General features: G+C 43.1%; 1 protein-coding gene across 1 annotated transcript; it reads right to left on the reverse strand.

Moving 5' to 3' along the window:
- Positions 1–233: 233 nt before the first annotated feature.
- SPMIP5 (sperm microtubule inner protein 5) lies at positions 234–10,295 on the reverse strand. The gene is made up of 5 exons (XM_056850462.1): positions 10,238–10,295; positions 8,597–8,818; positions 2,968–3,154; positions 1,637–1,737; positions 234–379 (listed from the first exon to the last, which is right to left on the reverse strand). The coding sequence occupies exons 1-5, from the start codon at positions 10,293–10,295 to the stop codon at positions 234–236; spliced, it is 714 nt and encodes a 237-aa protein (XP_056706440.1).
- Between the last annotated feature and the right edge of the window lie 7,672 nt (positions 10,296–17,967).

Raw genomic sequence — 17,967 nt, forward strand, 5'->3', positions numbered from 1 at the left:
AGATGCACCCTTTTTTCACTGGACGATGCCGAGAGCAATTTTCATCCCTTCATATGCAGCTGACTACACAGCTTATAGTTTCTAACTGCAACCAGAGCTTTTGAAATGAAAATGATGAGTAATGCGGCATATTTGAAATTTTTACAGGTCCCTTGATCAAACACAGAAGCCTTTGAAGCGTGATTGTCTCAGACAACTTTAATTGTCTAGTGCCAAAGATTATGCCATGAAGATTATCCTTCCTCTTTTACCTGTTCTTGCTTTGTTTCAGTCTTGTGTTTCCTAGCAAGATAAGCTCCATAGCTTTTGTCCTCATGGCTGCATACGGAGCAGCTTCGACACACATTACCAAAGGTTTTTCCAATGCCGGAACGTTCATCTGCAAGATACAAAGTTCTACTTAAGACTGAAAGCCATGTGACAGTGATCGGTAGATGCTCAGCCCCTAAGAGGGGTGTAGTACAGAGCCAATGCAACCAAGTCCCATCCACATGGTGTTTCCAAACATTACAGAAAGGATGAGGGATGATTGGTCACAGGGGGGCTATTTTCTGCAAAGTATCTGTGACAAATGCAACACATGGGTGCTATTTACACAGCCCAAATAATGCACTTTCAATCCACTTTCACTGCACCTTAACGATCGTTTGCAAGTGGATTTTGCCAGTTCACACAGTAAAATCCACCTTCAAAGTGCATTGAAAGTGGATTGAAAGTGCATTAATTGGGCTGTGTAAATAGCACCATGGTCTGACTCTAAAACTCCATGTTAGTTATAGTAATTACATATTTACATTTTGTATCTGGAGAAGTGACCTGTGACTCACGGAAGTTCACACCATGGTAGAAATTTTGTTAAGTCTACTGAACTCTTGCTCTTTTCTACTGCCAGCGTGGTATAGTGGTTAAGAGCGGCGGACTCTAATCTGGAGAACTGGGCTTGATTCCCCACTCCTCCACATGAATGGCGGACACTAATCTGGTGAACCGGATTGGTTTCCCCACTCCTACACATGAAGCCTGCTGGGTGACCTTGGGCTAGTCACAGCTCTCTTAGAGCTCTCTCAGCCCCACCTACCTCACAAGGTATCTGTTGTGGGGAAGGGAAGGTGATTGTAAACTGGTTTGATTTTCCTTAAAAGGTGGACAAAGCATATAAAAACCAACTCTTCTTCTTCTATAGACAGACTAACACAGCTACCCACTGTGATCTATATTTACCCTGGCTATGCATAGAGCAATTTGAAACACTGGACCAGATTTTTTCCTGCTTTCTCGACTAGTAATATGACCTGGATAGCCCAGGCTAGGGTAGCCATTAAGCTTTCTAGATGATCTTTGGCCAGTGACACTTTTTCTGCTTAACCTCCCTCATAAGGTTGTGAGGATAAAACAGAGCTGGGAGAGGGAAGGGGAGAACCCATGTATGCTTCCCTGTTCTCAGTGGAAGAACAGCAGGATGAAAATGCAAATACAAGGTGCTGGATCCTCTGGACGCATTCTACTTGTGGTGGTGCTCTGCTGAAGAACCTCTTGTGTAAGGGGAAGACTCCTTATGCTGGAGGCACACACACAGTGCCATGAACGGGCACATAATCAATGGCCACAAGCAAGTAATAAAATCCTGAATTCTTACGTGGAATATGACCCGTGTACTTGGGCAACATCCCCTCAGGCCTGTAGCATCTCTGGAATCGGTATGAGTCTCTGCGGATTTTGGAAACATGAGGTTCTCCCCTAAAAGCAAAATATCAAATAAGTATTTAGGGATAAATACTTTCACAATTTTTCCTGCTTGACTAATAATATGACCCAGATAGCCCAGGCTAACCTGATCATATTAGATCTCAGAAGCTAAGAAGGGTCAGCCCTTGTTTGTATTTGGATGGGATACCTCCAAGGGATACCAGGGTTGCTATGCAGAGGCAGGCAATGGCAAAGCACCTCTGAACCCTAAGGGGTCACCATAAGTCAGCTGTGACTTGCCGGCAAAAAAAAAAAGGGGGGGGGGAGAACGCTTTAAATAGTTGTTTTTTAAAAAAATAATAATATTCAGAGCTGTAGTAAGAGCAACTGTCTTGTCATATTTTTCCTTTTTGTTTTTCCTCCCATTATCTAGCAAATTTTAGTGTTCATGCCACTTGCACTTTGGGTTGTCATCCTTTGCCCTGGCAGTCTTTGTGCCTCATATAACATACAGCAATCATTAACAGGTATCTTCCCTAGCCACTAACTATACCATGATGTAGAAAAAAACCTACCATGCTGGAGCTGCGTTGTGTACACCTTTTGGCTAGGCTGGGTAGTTAATTCTTTCTAACAGCTAATGAAGCTGGGGTTTCCTTCTTTTGTCTCCATAGAGTAAGTCTATCCCTTTCCCATGAGCTGCCTGGTGCATGCACAGGTGTAGCAATTTCTTCCTTCCAACCTAGACACTGCATTGCACAAGGAACAGCTGGGGACCATTCTGAAATTGGTACTCTCTCTACTACCCTGTATTGCAAGTGTTTTAAAGTTATAATAAAGCTAGAATTCCTATAGTGGTCTATACCAGAGGCTGCTAGCTGCCAGAAATAAATTCATGCCACTAGGGGCATAGTAATTCCCTGTATATTTAAGTTCTCTCTTTAGAAATACAATACCAGTTGTATTCATACCCCTGCTGGCTTGTGGCAACATCTACCCAAAGCACCCACTACAAAAGGCATAAGGGGAAAGTTTAGAAAAAGCTGAAAAATTTTGGAAAGACAAAGTGTCAATTTCCTCCAGCTTCCATCTAATACAACAATTGGGATTTTTAACTGCAACTGGCATTTTTCTTCTCTCCCTTCCCACCATGTAACAACTGCATTTGTACAATGATTGGGAGTAACACACATGCCACAAGAGAAAAGGGTACCAAATAATCTAGTTCAGCATTTGAATAGATATTAACAACTCCACTGAAAGACCTGTATGTCAACGTACTTGGATTCCTTGCTAGCAGGACCAGGCAGGACTCTATCTAACATGTCCTTAAAATCCTGATAGCAATTTTCTGCCATCACATGGTAGCGCACTCCATGACCAAACTCTGTGACCTTGGACCTGGGCACAAATCCAGCCCAGCCTGGAATGGGTGGCTCAAGTAGACTTCTTTTTGTTTCCACAGGCCCTGCAAAATAATATCATTTGAAAACTTATGGAGACCAATCATAACTTTACATGTGGTCAAATTATTAAAGGTTCAACCCCCAAAAAGAATCTACAACATGTTTTGCTTCCCTCTTCGGCATTTCTCTCAACCCTCCCAGATCTAGGAGCCAATTATACCTTTATGGTCTTTCCTACAATATTAAGAAGCTAACAGAATATGACTCTCTAGCAGTGGTGGGTCTACATTTTTGGGACCCTGAAGATTGAACTGATATGGGGGCCCCATCGCAACCAGCAACAATAGGGAAACATCCAACAAGGTTCAAAGGGCCTTGCTGCCCTTGCAAGGACCTTGAGGCCCAAATGGCGGAGAACAGGGTGGTGGGGTGGAATTCTTGAAAATGGGCTGTACAGTGGGCCCTTTCCCACCAGCAACGAGGTCTGGGTAACTGCTGTTAACTTCTTCAGTGGGGTTGTTCAATGGCAGAAGTATTGGTTCATTCTCTAGTAGAGAGGCAGAAGGTCATCAGAGAGGGCTCGTTAGGATAAAGAGGTGAAAATCTGATTTTTGGTATTAAAATGCACAAGTGAGACAAATACAGCCTGAATTGAGAATTCAGATGTCTTTTTATGGCTCCAATTGGCTCTAGCCTAAGGGCTGAGCTACAGAACTATTAAGCCGTGCACCAACAAAGGATTCAAGGATCCAGCTGCCAAAATGTAGGCTATGAATAGATTCTGGCGAGCTCCGCGAGCCCATGCACCTGGGGGTTCTGGCACTGCAAGCCCCCAAGAAAATTTTGAAATTTGACCAATAACAGGGAAATTTTGAGGCCATATGAAATGGGTATTGGAGCATATTCTAAGGTCAATATTAAGTACTTCAACCCATTGGCTTATGATTCTATCACTAAAATAGCCTTGTTTTAATAACACTTTTAAAAACTCCATCGGTTTTGTTGAAAAATCCATTCATTTTTTTAAAGAAGTTGCTTCAGGGCCCCTCCGAGATTAGGGGCCCTGAAGCTTAAGCTCCATCAGTTTCATAGTAGATCCACCACTGCTCTCTAGATACTCTTTAAAGCTCAGTGGAGGATAGGATCAGGTGTGTGAAAGCACATAAAGCCGCATGTGCATGGCCTTAGGAAGAAAACATCACCCTGTGTTACCAACACATTTCACGGTCACGCCAGATGCATCCCAATGCATTGACTATGGCACAGCAATACAAGAGCATTTTGCTCAATTCTATGGGAAAGGCATCTTTGCACTAACACTGCAAACAGGAATAAGTGTGCATTGCGTTTCTGTTGGTGGATGGATACCCCTCACAGTGACTGCCACAGGGTCCAAAGGAACACTGCTTCATAGGGTGGGGGTTTAGAAGGCATATTACACCACTGGGTGTCACTACTGTTCAGCAAGTGACTGCAGAGGGGGACATTCACGACAGGTATTGTTCAAAGCACCACAGCTCAAAGTAAAAGGGCCAAATGAAAGCATATTTTTTTACAAAAAAAAAGAAAAAGAAAGGACCAGTTCACCAAATCCAGGAAGCAAACCAGTTCCAGATGGCTTGCAGATCTAGGGCAGGAATCCATGTAGCCCAAGAAAAGTTCAGAGTCAAGTCCTTATTCCTGTTGCCCTGTGTGTGTGTGTTAAGTGGCGTCAAGTCACTTCCAACTCATGGCGACCCTATGAATCAATGTTCTCCAAAATGTCCTATCTCTGACAGCCTTGATCAGATCTTGCAAATTGAGGGCTGTGGCTTTCTTTATTTAGTCAATCCATCTCTTGTTGGGTCTTCCTCTTTTCCTGCTGACCTCAGCTTTTCCTAGCATGACTGTCTTTTCCCGTAACTCTTGTCTTCTCATAATATGACCAAAATACGATAGCCTCAGTTGCCCTACACACAGTTAAAGAAGCTGGATGCCAGTTTTATTCTAGTCACTGTATAGTTGGAAGATTTTACCTGTTTACCCTTCAGTAGGGAGCAGAAACCCAGAGAGGGGCTAGATATTATCTAAAATGGAGTGTCACTGCACAAAGTTTATCAGCCATATTAGAAGAAACCTTCTGTTCCATTAACAGTGAAACCTTCTGATGCAAGGCGCCTTCCTCCAGCAGAAGTGTGGTCTACAAGTGATAGGCTTCTTGCTGAGGTTCCCTCCATTACTGGAATGGAAACGATGGATGCAACCCATGCACATTAGGTCTTTGACAATTCAGAAACATCACTTCAGGCATATTAACTCTTAACAAGCATCGTGTCCTTTCTATTCGTCTAGTTTAGTTCTTGAGGTCATGAAGCAACTCTACACAGCTCCAGGTAAAATCTCAAACAGAAAGCAATTTCTTTTGTTCCTTGTCTGTAATAACAAAGCTATTAGTGCTCTTTGTCATAGCTTAGCGCTGCTAGATGACATTTTACAAAAGACCTGGGTAAAGCTCCTTGTACTTCCCTTGAAGAGGGAACAGTCAGTATGCCCTTAACAATACAATGCATCAAATAAGCCATAATGTCTCTTGCACCTTCCTGCTTGACGTTCAGGCCTCACACAGATTTCAGGTAAGAATTTCCCTTACCGCAAAGGGGGGAAAAAGGCTTTTGCTACCGGAATTTGTCCGTGTACAATAGCACCGGAACAAAGGTTAATGTTTTACTTTAAATTAAAAACAAACCTGCCTTAAGCTTTCATATTGTACTTTTAAAAAACTAATAATAAAAGAATGGAACTTTCACAGCCCGATTTTGCGACTATGGATGACAGAAAATTAGATTTTATTTTGCCACTCAAGCCACCAAAGTAGTGAAATATTGCTCAGCATGAATCAAGACAGAAACATGTCCTGAGGCAAAGTGTTAAACATGGCTCCTTTATGTCCCCTCGGGAAAGAAGAGATCTAGAATGCTGGAAAAATTGGCACCAAGAGCTACAGTATGAAAACCTTTGGTCTAGTCAGTCCCAGAAACGAAACTAGACAGAACACTAGTCTTTTACTGGTGAGTTGAACCTCCAATGATGGACCGGGACATGCCCTGTTCCAAACTGAGCCACACTAGTTATGTGTCCATCACAGTCTTTTTTTATTAAAGAAAAGAAGAAGAAGGAGTTGGGGTACTTCCACAAGAGGACTGGAATAGCTGCCCACCCCCCATGGAATTAGCAGCAAGTAGGATGGAGGCAGGCAGGGATGGCGTCTGCATGCCCTGTCCCAACATTGCTCACTAACAATCGCACTGCCCTCCCCCAGAGACTGACCCCCCCCCCCATTCTCATTCACAGATAAGCCATGGTTAGCTATGGCTCATCTGTGAATGGAGAAAAACATGAGCTAGAGTGCTGTCGGAATGCGAAGCTTGGCTCCACAACCCTCCTCGGACTTGCTGCAGGTGGGACGTCCACAACCCCCCCCCCTGCACTATCTCGAGTTAGAACAATGGAAGTTCTTCTTTGCTTCAGCTTAAAGGGAGAAGTTCCAGGAGCCCCACAAGCTGTGCTTGGAAAGAACACAACGACATACCAAAGCTCCCCCAAAATAAAGAGGCACACTGCTTTCCACAAAGGGAAATATCCCCATGTGGAAGCACCCTTGGAGAGAGAGAAGGAAAAAAACAAACACCAATATTCTAAAATATCAAAACCAGGTTGCATTTTTCAAGGTTAGAGGCAGACATTGAGTAACTGAAGTTGAAGACTTCTGGTATATCAGGTAAAGATGTCAGGGGCACTCTCAGTAAAATGGGTGATGGCATGAAAAGGCAAGGCAAGCATTTATGATTTAGTGCTGAACCACAACACTTGGGCAGGAACAAGTGCCACTGACCCTGCCTCTACCCCCCACCCCCCACCCCGGGTAGGAAGAGGAAGAAGTGTATGGCCAAACACTGTCTAGCTGATTATCATCTGAGCTGCCATGACAGTTTTGCCATTTCAAGTCTTATTCATGTAGAGCAAAATAAGTACAGTTTGAGAGACTTCAGCATAAAACGCAAAACCTCCTATAGTTTTAATCGCTATCAGCTGAGGTGGATGTTCATAAAGACGGTTGTAGAACAGGACTAAGTCTCTGGCTAACCCACAGCAAATCTCCTGAACTGTGGCTCTAATTGAGAGCAAAAGGAAAAAAGGCATATTCCGAACTTGTGCATGAAATGATTTGTGCATCATGAATCAGAGCTAGACGGTCTCCATTTATATCCCTTCACAAGGTGACAGAAATGCCTTTGAAATTAAAATACTTGGGTACAAAATTACTTGGAAGGCTGGTTAAACCAATATATATATATCATACATTTTTATCAAGCCTTAATTGCATAGATTTCAGCTGAATTAAGCATGCTTTCTGCGTGTTCAGATTGTCCTAGAGGTCCCCTCAATCGTACCGTTTTCCATGTCTTTTCATGCTGAAGCACAGAATTAAGACTGCCATGCCAGCCTGGTTTCAGTGTCTTAATTGCACTTAACAGAGACAGGAAGAACCCAGCTCTAAAAGGCAACTTCACAAGTGCAGTGCCCTGTTGTCAGGCAATGCTTGCTATTAAATAAGCCCCAAGCAATTCCTCTTAAGACTTCGCCATCAAGCTGTCCCCGCTTCTCTTTGCCTTTGCCCTTCTGCCTTTGCTGCCTTCCATTTGCAGGTTCATTCAGCCCTAAGGTTAAGGCTGCTCCTCTCCAGTAAGCGTCCAAACCACAGGTGACAGCTACCTCCCTCACTCTCAGAAACCATGTGTCACACAACTCACCTCCTCTACCTAAATACGAAATTAATTTTTTTGTAAAATTAGGGAAGCAGGCTTAAAAGTCACACTGGAAATGTACTTAAAAAAAAATCTAAGTGAAACCAACTATCATGTTTTTCACAACCACCCTGCCATCTCCTGATTATGCCGTAGATGGTTTCAAAAAGTAACATACTTTTCTCAGAACAGTCTGGGATGGATCCTGTCTAACTTCTGTGCGTGGAAGCGTGACTTGCCCATCTCCCTCTTCCCGCTCAAAATGCCACCCAAAATGCTGCTCCGTGGGGACTACTACTGCATGAGAGATGGAGAGGTGCTGTGGAGGAGGGGGGATTGGCAAAAACTGCATGCAAGCACTCGCAGCGTGAGTATCTTGTTGATGGTGTCCAACCCTCTATCCGGCCTGAAGTATTCAAAGCTCTCATATATGGCAGTAAAGCTAAAAATACGATGTGCAAGGTTTTTGAGAAGAGGAGAAGACCACCAAATGCTCCTTGTGCAGAATTACAATTGACCCCCCCTTCACACACACACACACACCTAGGTCTTTGTACAACTCTGCACCAACGAAATGCTGGAGCGTGGATCCTTCTACACTACAGCAGCTAAAGCAGAAGCCAAGGATCTAGCTTTGCAATCTAAGAACACTGTCACAGTGGTCAGGCTTCCTGCAGATTTGGCTATCCTCGAATTTGTTAGAAATGACGTATACTGTACCTAGCATGTAAGGGTGATGTTTATAATTATAATCATCAAGTACTCCTATTATTTCTTCATTGGAGCAAATGGGAGGTAGCTGTGGAGCAGTAGCTGCTATGGTCCTCAGTTCATCCTTTTGCTCATTCTTTCGGCCAATAACATCACGAAAAGCATTAATGCACCACACAGAGTCATTTCCAAAACTCGTTCCAATCCGGTAGAACCTAAGAGGCAGGTAGCCTACAAAAGAAGTTCACAAGAACAATTAAGAAGCCATCCACAGGGTAGTTCAATTTTGCATTCAGCAAGTCTTCCTGTATTGCCAACCACAAGATTATCACACAGCCAACCCCATTACTTACTTAGCATGCACATATCTGAACACAGAAAGCAGGTTTGAAGATGGTCCCAACTAAAATTCAGAGATTTTTCCTGTCTCCTAATTGTGCAGTAAACTGAACTGAGCAAGTGGGGAGGCAGAGCCTGATCAGCTCAGCAACTACGCCTGTGATTTAAGCAAGCAAAACTATCAGATCCCCAAGTAACCTATCATACTTCCATCCTATCCCTTTTCCTCAGGATGGTTCTTTCCTCTTCTGGTTTAGCCCCGATCAACCCTATCATGTGGTTAAGTCCTGAGACAAGTCACTGGCTCAAGTTCACCCAATGAATTTCATGTCAGAATGGAGATTTGCACCCAGGCCTTCCAAGTCTGACCCTCTAACCACAATGTGATTTCAAAGACATGGCCCTTACTCAAAACACAAAGGGACTGAAGCAGCACCATGGGTCCTCTGTCCTCTGTAATCTGTCCTCACATCCCAACCCAACACTGTTTGTTCAACTGCTGTCATAGAACATCTGCAGAGCTCTACTTGCTGCACCCCTGATAATTCCTTCCCACACTCCAGGGGTTTAGAAAACACTGAAGCGTCATTCAAGAAAGCAGAAGTGGGGAGGGGGAAGTGTCCAAAGGGGCCCCCAACAATATAGGAGGAAGCTGAAAAGAGCAGCCACTGGAAGGAGAAAGAGGCTGAGAATTAGATGCAGGCTCTTAGGATCAAGAAGCTGAAATGGAAGGGCAGGTTCTTGAGGTATGTTGAGGGCTGCTTTAGCACATAAGCCCTGATTTAGGGGTGGGGGTCCAGATAAGATCATTACACAGCATATACAGTGGCAACTAGATAGCTTGAACAAGATAATAAAAAGTCTAATCCTGTTTGCCACTGGTGTGCTAAACAAAAACTACTATAGGAGAAAATGAGCAGAAGAGTACAGACACCATTCTTTCATTGCCCCCCTTTAAGAAGAGTTGGTTTTTATATGCTGACTTTCTCTACCACTTAAGGAAGAATCAAACCGGCTTACAATCACCTTCCCTTCCCCACCACAGATACCCTCTGAGGTAGGTGAGGCTGAGAGTGTGTGACTAGCCCAAGGTCACCCAGCTGGCTTCATGTGTAGGAGTGGGGAAACCAACCTGGTTCACCATAGTAGCCTCCGCTGCTCATGTGGAGTGGGGAATCAAACTCAGTTCTCCAGATCAGACTCCACTGCTCTTAACCACTACACCACACTGGTGTAGTGTAGGATATTCTGTTCTTGAATTATTGGCTTTAAAGTGGGATCCAGATTCAAGCCAAGACTATCCATTATTACCTGTGTATCCTGGTGCCAGTGGGTGTAATTCATCTACGTGACGGCAAAATGCTTTCATTGTTTCTCAGACTATGATGAAACAAAGGTGATGTTCAAAGAAAAATCCATGTCCTACTATTGATAAGCCTATTAAGACATGCATTACCGTACCAGTTGTAAAGTTCATTTCTACACATTAACATGTTACAGAACAAGCCCCCCTCTTTTCCTAGGAGCCATTTACAATGAATTTTTCTTCAAATTTCAAACAGGAAAGCCTGAAAACATTTAAGGAACATAAGGGGCCAATCTAATTCATAATTGTTCTCAACAGCAGTTTATATTTGGGATGTTCATAAGCAGTGCATGAATACAACTAAGACCTCTAGTTTGCCCAGGCTTGCCAACTCTGGCTTGAGAAATTCCTGGAGATTTGGAGGCAGTTCCTGGAGAGGGTGGAGTCTGGAGACAGGTGAGAGCTTGACAGAGATTTAACGCCATACAGTTCCCCCCCCCCTCCAAAAAAACACTGCCATTTCCTCCAGGGGAACTCATCGCTGTAGTCTGGTGATAAGTTGTAATTCCAGGAGAACTCCATGTCCTCCTACCTGCAGGTTGGTAGCCTCTGATCATGGTGGTGCCATTTAGGCATCCCAACTAATAGCCCATTGAAAGACATATTCAATGAACTTGTCTAATGGTTTTAAAGTAAACCCCATCAGCAGTAGCAAGTTCATCACTTTTGGATTCCTGGTCTGCCTCTCAGCAACTCCGTATACTGAATACCAAAGTACAAAAAACATGCGAGAAAAACAAAGGAAGGCATTGGGTTGCCAACTCTGGGTTGGGAAATTCCTGGCGACCTGAGGGTGGAGCCTGGGGAGGACAGGGTTTGGGGAGGGGCCTCAAAAGTAGGGTTGCCAACCTCCAGGTGGGGCCTGGAGACCTCCCGCTTTACAACTAGAGCTCCCCTGAAGAAAATGGCTTCTTTGGACAATGCACTTTATTGCACTGTACCATGCTGTGGTGCCTCCCCAAACCCTCCCCTCTCCAAAACCTCCAGGTATTTCCCAACCCAGGGCTGACAACTCTACAAGAGCCCTCCAAACCAGCCACTTTATCCCAGAAAACTGATCTTTGTAGTCTGGGAATAGCTGTGAACGCCAGGAAATCTTCAGACCCCACCTGGAAGAGGGCAACCCCAAGGCATCGGGAGGGTTTGAGATTCAAGCTACAGCAGGCGCTTCTTTCGAAGCGTCAGTACAAGAGGGAGGAGAAAGGCAACAAACACTCGCCCCTGCTGTCACCGGAGGGAGGGGGGATGAGCGGCTTTTCCAGGACGAGCCCCAGAGAATCATTCGTTTCATGAGCTAGCAGCCTAGTCTTTAGCCTGAGGTCCGCTCTTGGCGCAATAACCCCGCCCCCGACCGCGGATAGGTCAGTTTACCGTCCCCCCCCCCGTTCTATCGCATTGTGACCTCAGCCGGCCTGCCCTTACAACATGAGGAGGGAGTGAAGGAGGCTCCTGGAGCGCCGCTGAGATTCGCGGACGAAGGCAGGAAACGTTTCGCCATTAGGGGGCGCCCAGGAGCCGGCGGACGAGTGTAATGCGGCGATGCCAACGTAGTCACAACTAGGGCCATTGATGCACGGGAGTTTTTTGCCGCTCTCTAGCTGCGCGTTTTCCCCATCCCGATTCTCAAAACTCTGCAGGGGGGCTTATTGAGTTTTCAGGATTTGGATGGGGAAAATGTGCATCTGGAGAGCGGCAAATCTAAGTAAAAACCTCCCATGCATAGGTATGGGTGTTTTGAGTGTTCTGGGGAGATTGGTTCCTGCTAGAAAAGTCTGTTAGGTGAGGCTCCATCCTGATCCGTAATACAAATTATTCATTTTTCTTGTTCTTGTAGAGCTCCTGGTGCAACGAGCTGGATTTTTAAGGGCGTGTCCAGGTTTTTAAGGCACACTTAATAATAATCTACAGTGGGTAGCCGTGTTAGTCTGTCTGCAGTAGTAGAAAAGGGCAAGAGTCCAGTAGCACTAACAAAAAGTTGTAAAGCGGGAGGTCTCCAGGCCCCACCTGGAGGTTGGCAACCCTACTTTTGTTAGGCTTTAAGGTGCTACTGGACTCTTGCTCTTTAATAATAATCTGTCTTCATGTTACTTGTGCCCCGGGAAGCCCATTCACCTGTCTCTATGGCAATGAGAGTCTGAGCAGGGCACCTCTGAGGTCAGGAGACGCGACCCATCACCCCAATATCCGTTTTAGAGGGCAGTATAACAAGAATAATGCTGTAATCTTCTTCAGGGGTTTATTCGTTTCAATTAAGAAAGACGAGTGTGGAGGCAGGCATGACTGATAAAAGTTAACAAAGTTATACTTCGTGTACAGAAATTGGATGCCGTTCTTCTCATAATGCTAGGGAGGGGAGCCTCCAGTGAAGTTAACGGGCAGAAGATTGGTAAGCGACGAACTAAAGTGCTTCTTCACACAACACGTCATTAAGGTCTGAAACTCACTACCACAAAATGTGTTGATGGCGGTTTAGAAGGCTAAAAGGGAATTAGGCAAATTCTTGATGGCAAATGAAACCTCCATGTTCAGATGCAGTGTATCTGAGTACCAGTTGCTGATAGGGGCAACAACAAGTGGAGGCATTGGTGCTCTGCTTGTAGGGTTTCATCAGGCTGGCCACTATGGGAAATAAGGATGCTGGACTAAGTGCACATAGGTCAGATTCCACAGATGTTCTTGCATGTCACAGACAGTAAAACCCAATCTCAACTACTGCAGATCTTGGGAATTATGAGGGAAGGAAGCCAGACTTCAGAATCAAAGTGATCATCTTGTAAGTGCAAAAATATCAAAAAGTGCTTGAGTATAGGCACTGAAATTTGTTTTAAAAGTGTTCCCAATACTTATTTTGAATCATAGGTAATCCATTTCTGATATTTACATATTTTTTGAACAAGTTCTAAGCTCCTTAAAAATGGATTCTTTCATTAACAGGATGCTTGGGGTGATTTTTGTTTTGTTTTGGCAAACCTCAAGAACAATCCTGTGCAATTCTGTGCAAACCCCACCGAAGGAATAACTTTTACTCCAGAGCCATTAATAATAAGCAAGGATGTCTTCCCACGTGATTTACTGTGTTTTATTTGTCACTTTTGAAGAGTAGAGTATTATTCAGAAGATGCAGTCATGACAAGCTGTGATCTGCTCCAGAAGTCAATGGAGTTTTAGTATTATACAGAGAAGGAGGTGAAGGTTATCACAATGACCCGTATTCCCCCCTCCCCCAATATCTGAAGAGTTATCCAAGCAGATGATTACTGCGACATGATGCCCAACAACCTGTACACAGTGCATCTTTTTTCAATGTAAATGCGCAGCTCACCATAGCAATTTACATCACTGCAGGCGGAAAGTTATATTTTTAAATAATCGATTTAGAAATGTTTATTTAGAAGTATTCTTCAGTGGTTAGGACACTGATGCTAGTTTTAATAGCACTGTACTTTTACCCAAATGAGTTATGATTAATGTATTTCCAGATTTATGCTAAGCTGCTTTGGGCCAGGTCTTCCATGATTTTACACAAACAAGCATTTACTGAAGACAAAAGGGAGTTTTGAAGTTTGAAAGTTACTGTACGGTCAATAGAGCACAAGAGTGCCATGAAATTGTGTTGATCAAGAATCCTGTAAAAATCCTGTGGCAGAAAACACTTAAATATCTACTTTAGTTTCCTAATCACATCTGGATGACTTTTATCAATGTAACAGATGGGTTACACTTATAAGTGAGCATCCATGTGACACTTTAAACTTGTAGCGGAGGGCTGCATTTTAACGCCTATGGGCCACATCATAACGTTCTGGTTCTATTATAAGACAATTCATTAGACGCCTAACCTAGACTTGCTATCATTTAGAGTGGGTGGGGATGGACTCTAGGTGGCAGAAAGCATGCCCAGAAAAATGATACTTGGATTTAAGGGGGAAGGGAAAAAAAAGGGTTCTTAAATAGTACATATCAGAAGAATATCAATTGTACAATAGCAGTGTTGTTTTTAGCTTGCTACTGATGTGTGTTTCTATTTAAATGGCAACTGCAATTGACAATGAATCACTTTTCGGTCACTGTTCCATGGCATAACTCATGCTTTAGCCAGTGTATTTGCAAATTGCCCTACTTTTATGTACTCCAGCAGGATGGAGTTAACAAAAACACAGACTTGAGTGGTTTGTCAGCTACAAACTGCAAAAACTCTCTGAAGCATTGCAACCATCCATGAGTCACCTCCCTTCATTGGCTGCAAGTTTACTAAGCATATTAGATAGATCATGGGCATTAGTCAGGTGAAACACCCCATTTGCCCACAATCCCCATGAAGTTATTCTGTGTAAATTATTGCACTGCTAGGCAAAGGTTTAGCTCTTATCTAGATTAATAACTATTTTACAAACAAATATGATATGTGCAGAAGTTGGCATTTTTGGAGGGAAAGAAGTATTAACATCTTGAATTTTCAGTGTCTTGGCGAACTTGGACCAGATAGTACTACACAACCACAATGCTTTTTGCACCTGGAATTACACATATTTTGACAGACGTTTTTAAAAAGTGATTCATGGAAATTAGCTGAATGTTCTTACACATATTCTTGATATGTGTGTGCAAAGAGTAGCAATATAAGGAAGTGAAATCATTGAATATGTAAAGCTAGCTTATACCAACCAGACTATATGGCCTATCAGGGTCAGCACTGTCTGCTCTGATTGGCAGAGTATCATGACAAAAGTCTTTCATCTTGCAACCAACATTAATAGATATGGGGAACAAACTACCTTTTAAAAAAGACCGAAATAACTGATCGACACAAGCTAAAGAGAACACATAAACAAATACTAGAAGGCTGAAAAAATCCATCCTTTTACACACTTTACATTTATCTGGATATGAAGACAAAGGGAAGTTTAACATGTTAACTAATCCACAAATGGTCTTGCATATATGTGACATAAATTGCAGTCTGGTGAACCACAGAAGATTCCAGGTACACAAAATTGGAGTTAAGCAACCACATAGGGATGACATCATACTGCCCCCAGACAAATACATTAAAAGGGCTGGAAAGCATTGCTTAGATATTTGTCTTAATTTCCTTTTAAAAGAAAAAAGTTCCAGTAGTAGGGTTTATTTCACAGCCCTTGCTGTGTATTCCTTAGGAATTCCTATAAGAAACCTCTTCCTAACCTAGACGTGGCTTAAAACAGAGGACAGCCTCACATTGTTTTTATGAAATTCTGCTCCTTCTGACAGCAACAACCAGGGAAACTGTCTGCTTTGGGCTTATGTTATCTAAAGTCTAGAGTTCCCTTCCTGCACAGAATAGACAGTGTGTTGAATGACAAGCGGGATATTGTAATTCCAAGACAATCAGAAAGCTGTGAAAAGCCAGAGGTTGAAATCATCCCTAAAGAAAGTTCAGCCTTCAACTTTTCAAAACATTCCTGGTTCAGAAAGTTCTCAGACAGTCATATGGCTCTTGGACAGCCATCCTATTTCTGGGCACTAGGAAATGCAGAAGAGATGACAGGCCAGAAGTGTTGCCCACTCTAGGGCTAAATCATAAAATCTGCATGATTCTGTACTGACCATACTACTGGCCCTCTCCGTTCATCTGGCTTCTTGCCATTTTTGCAGTGTGCACTAGCAAAAGGTGAGAACGCTTGCTCTCCACCAGCCACATGGCTGACATCTTCCTCACACCCTTTATACTTCCAGGCAATCAGGAAAGTTTTATTGAGTCTTCTGGAACTGCCAGAGGGGGCAGCTCAGGATGACATATATGGTTCTTCATTTTTCCTCACAACAACCATGTGAGGTAGACTAGAAGAAGAGTTGTTTTTTATATGTCGACTTTCTCTACCACTTAAGGGAGACTCAAACCCGCTTACAATCACCTTCCCTTCCCCTCCCCACAACATGCACCCTGTGAGGTAGGTGGGGCTGAGAGAGCTCTAACAGAGCTGTGACTTGCCCAAGGTCACCCAGCTGGCTTCGTGTGTAGGAGTGGGGAAACAAATCCAGTTCACCCGATTAGTCTCCGCCGCTCATGTGGAGGAATGGGGAAATCAAACCCAGTTCTCCAGATCTGAATCCACCGCTCCAAACCACCGCTCTTAACCACACCACGCTGGCTCTCGAGTGTGAGAGAGGCCACACAGATAGTCATAGCAGAGTGGGGATTTGGATTTGGATCTTTCCTAACCCAACTGACACTATAACCGCCACACCAAACTAGTCTAGCAGTACTCTGGATAATTGAAAAGAAAGTTATGTTTTTAAACTGGACTTCATTTAGGGAAATCAATAAATGTCCTACATTCTAAATTATTACCTAGTTTTTAGACAGGAGAGGAAACTGTCATTCCTATGAATCCCTTTAAATAGAATTGGGCCCATTAAAGCAAAAAAAAAAAATTAAAACACAGCAGCTAGTGTCTCTATGCTATTATTTGCGTAGCAAGAAGAGGAACATGGTATTGTCTGACACGCTGACATACCTCTCCCCTTATTATAAGATCAGCTTTGTGCATTTCATATCTTGCCATCTTTAAAAGCCTATAATTACTGAAACAGACTGGGAAACTATGTTATTTAAAATTAACCACTGAATGCAAATCAACAGGGGTAAAAGCATCCTGTACAAGAAAATAGGATTTCATAAAGAAACTGTCTGTACAATATTTAAATATTGTATATACATCAAATTATTTTGTTCATAACTACTTATTTTAAACCATGGAAAGATACACATTCACAAGCATGTAGGACCAAAAAAATGTCTTTAAAAGACACAGTGGGCAGTATAAAAGAGAATGCTAGCATGCATACTTTCTAATTATTCCAGAAGAATAATTATTGAAGAAACAGCAAATCAGATTCGGTGACTAGACTTATCCACTCTGGAATTTCCCTCTGATATTTAATTCAGCTAAGCTTATTCACATTCTAGCAGGGAACTGCATAATGGACTAAATATTTTTGAAAAGCCCCCTTTTACTCTTTACTGAAAATCTAAAATATTGTTTTGTACAATGCAGTCTTGCCCCCAAAATATTTCTTAAGCATCTGATAGAATAACTGATTTAAAAAAATAAAAAATAAACAAAGGGACTCTATGGCTTTTCACTGATGCATAGCTAATAGGAGCAGGGTTCGACAAAACAATTAACCTTCTAGGATCTTGAGAGCTTAATGGATTTCTACAGATGACATGAGAAATCTTTTGTTTCCAAAACACTCTGCGAAAAACGACAGCATTTTACGGCTGGTAATAGCAGACTCGTCTGAGCCTTTTGCTTGGCGTTGGAGGTCTGACATCCAAACCCATGGTTTCTGGGGGGTGGCAACATAAACAGTAAATTTAAACCACACTACCTGGAGGCTGCCGTCACCCTCCCCAAATCACCCCTAATCACAATAAGCTGGATTTGCTGTGATGCAGTGAAATTTGGGCTTCTCTTAAACGGCAGGACGTTCGAGACCAGCTGGTTACCACAGAGTGAGCCCCATCCTGGCTTCAGTTTAAAGCAGTGCTGCTGTGTGGGCTGCTCCTGTACAGCTGCTCTACTTCACGCTTGGAAGAGTTCTGGTCCAGTCATCTGTTCATCATTTTTTGAAGCTGGCAGCACTGATGGTATCTGAACGTTTTCAGATCTTGGAAGTCATTCAACAATAT

The sequence above is a fragment of the Euleptes europaea genome, chromosome 5, assembly GCF_029931775.1.
Source record: "Euleptes europaea isolate rEulEur1 chromosome 5, rEulEur1.hap1, whole genome shotgun sequence".
Taxonomy (NCBI): domain Eukaryota; kingdom Metazoa; phylum Chordata; class Lepidosauria; order Squamata; family Sphaerodactylidae; genus Euleptes; species Euleptes europaea.

Coding starts and splice junctions, on each gene's coding strand:
- SPMIP5 (XM_056850462.1), bottom strand. CDS start 10,295: ATGAAAGCATTTTGCCGTCACGTAGATGAATTACACCCACTGGCACCA. Junction 8,819..10,237: donor ACTGGCACCAGGATACACAG/GTAATAATGGAT, acceptor CTTCTTTTGTAG/GCTACCTGCCTCTTAGGTTC. Junction 380..1,636: donor GTACACGGGTCATATTCCAC/GTAAGAATTCAG, acceptor TGTATCTTGCAG/ATGAACGTTCCGGCATTGGA.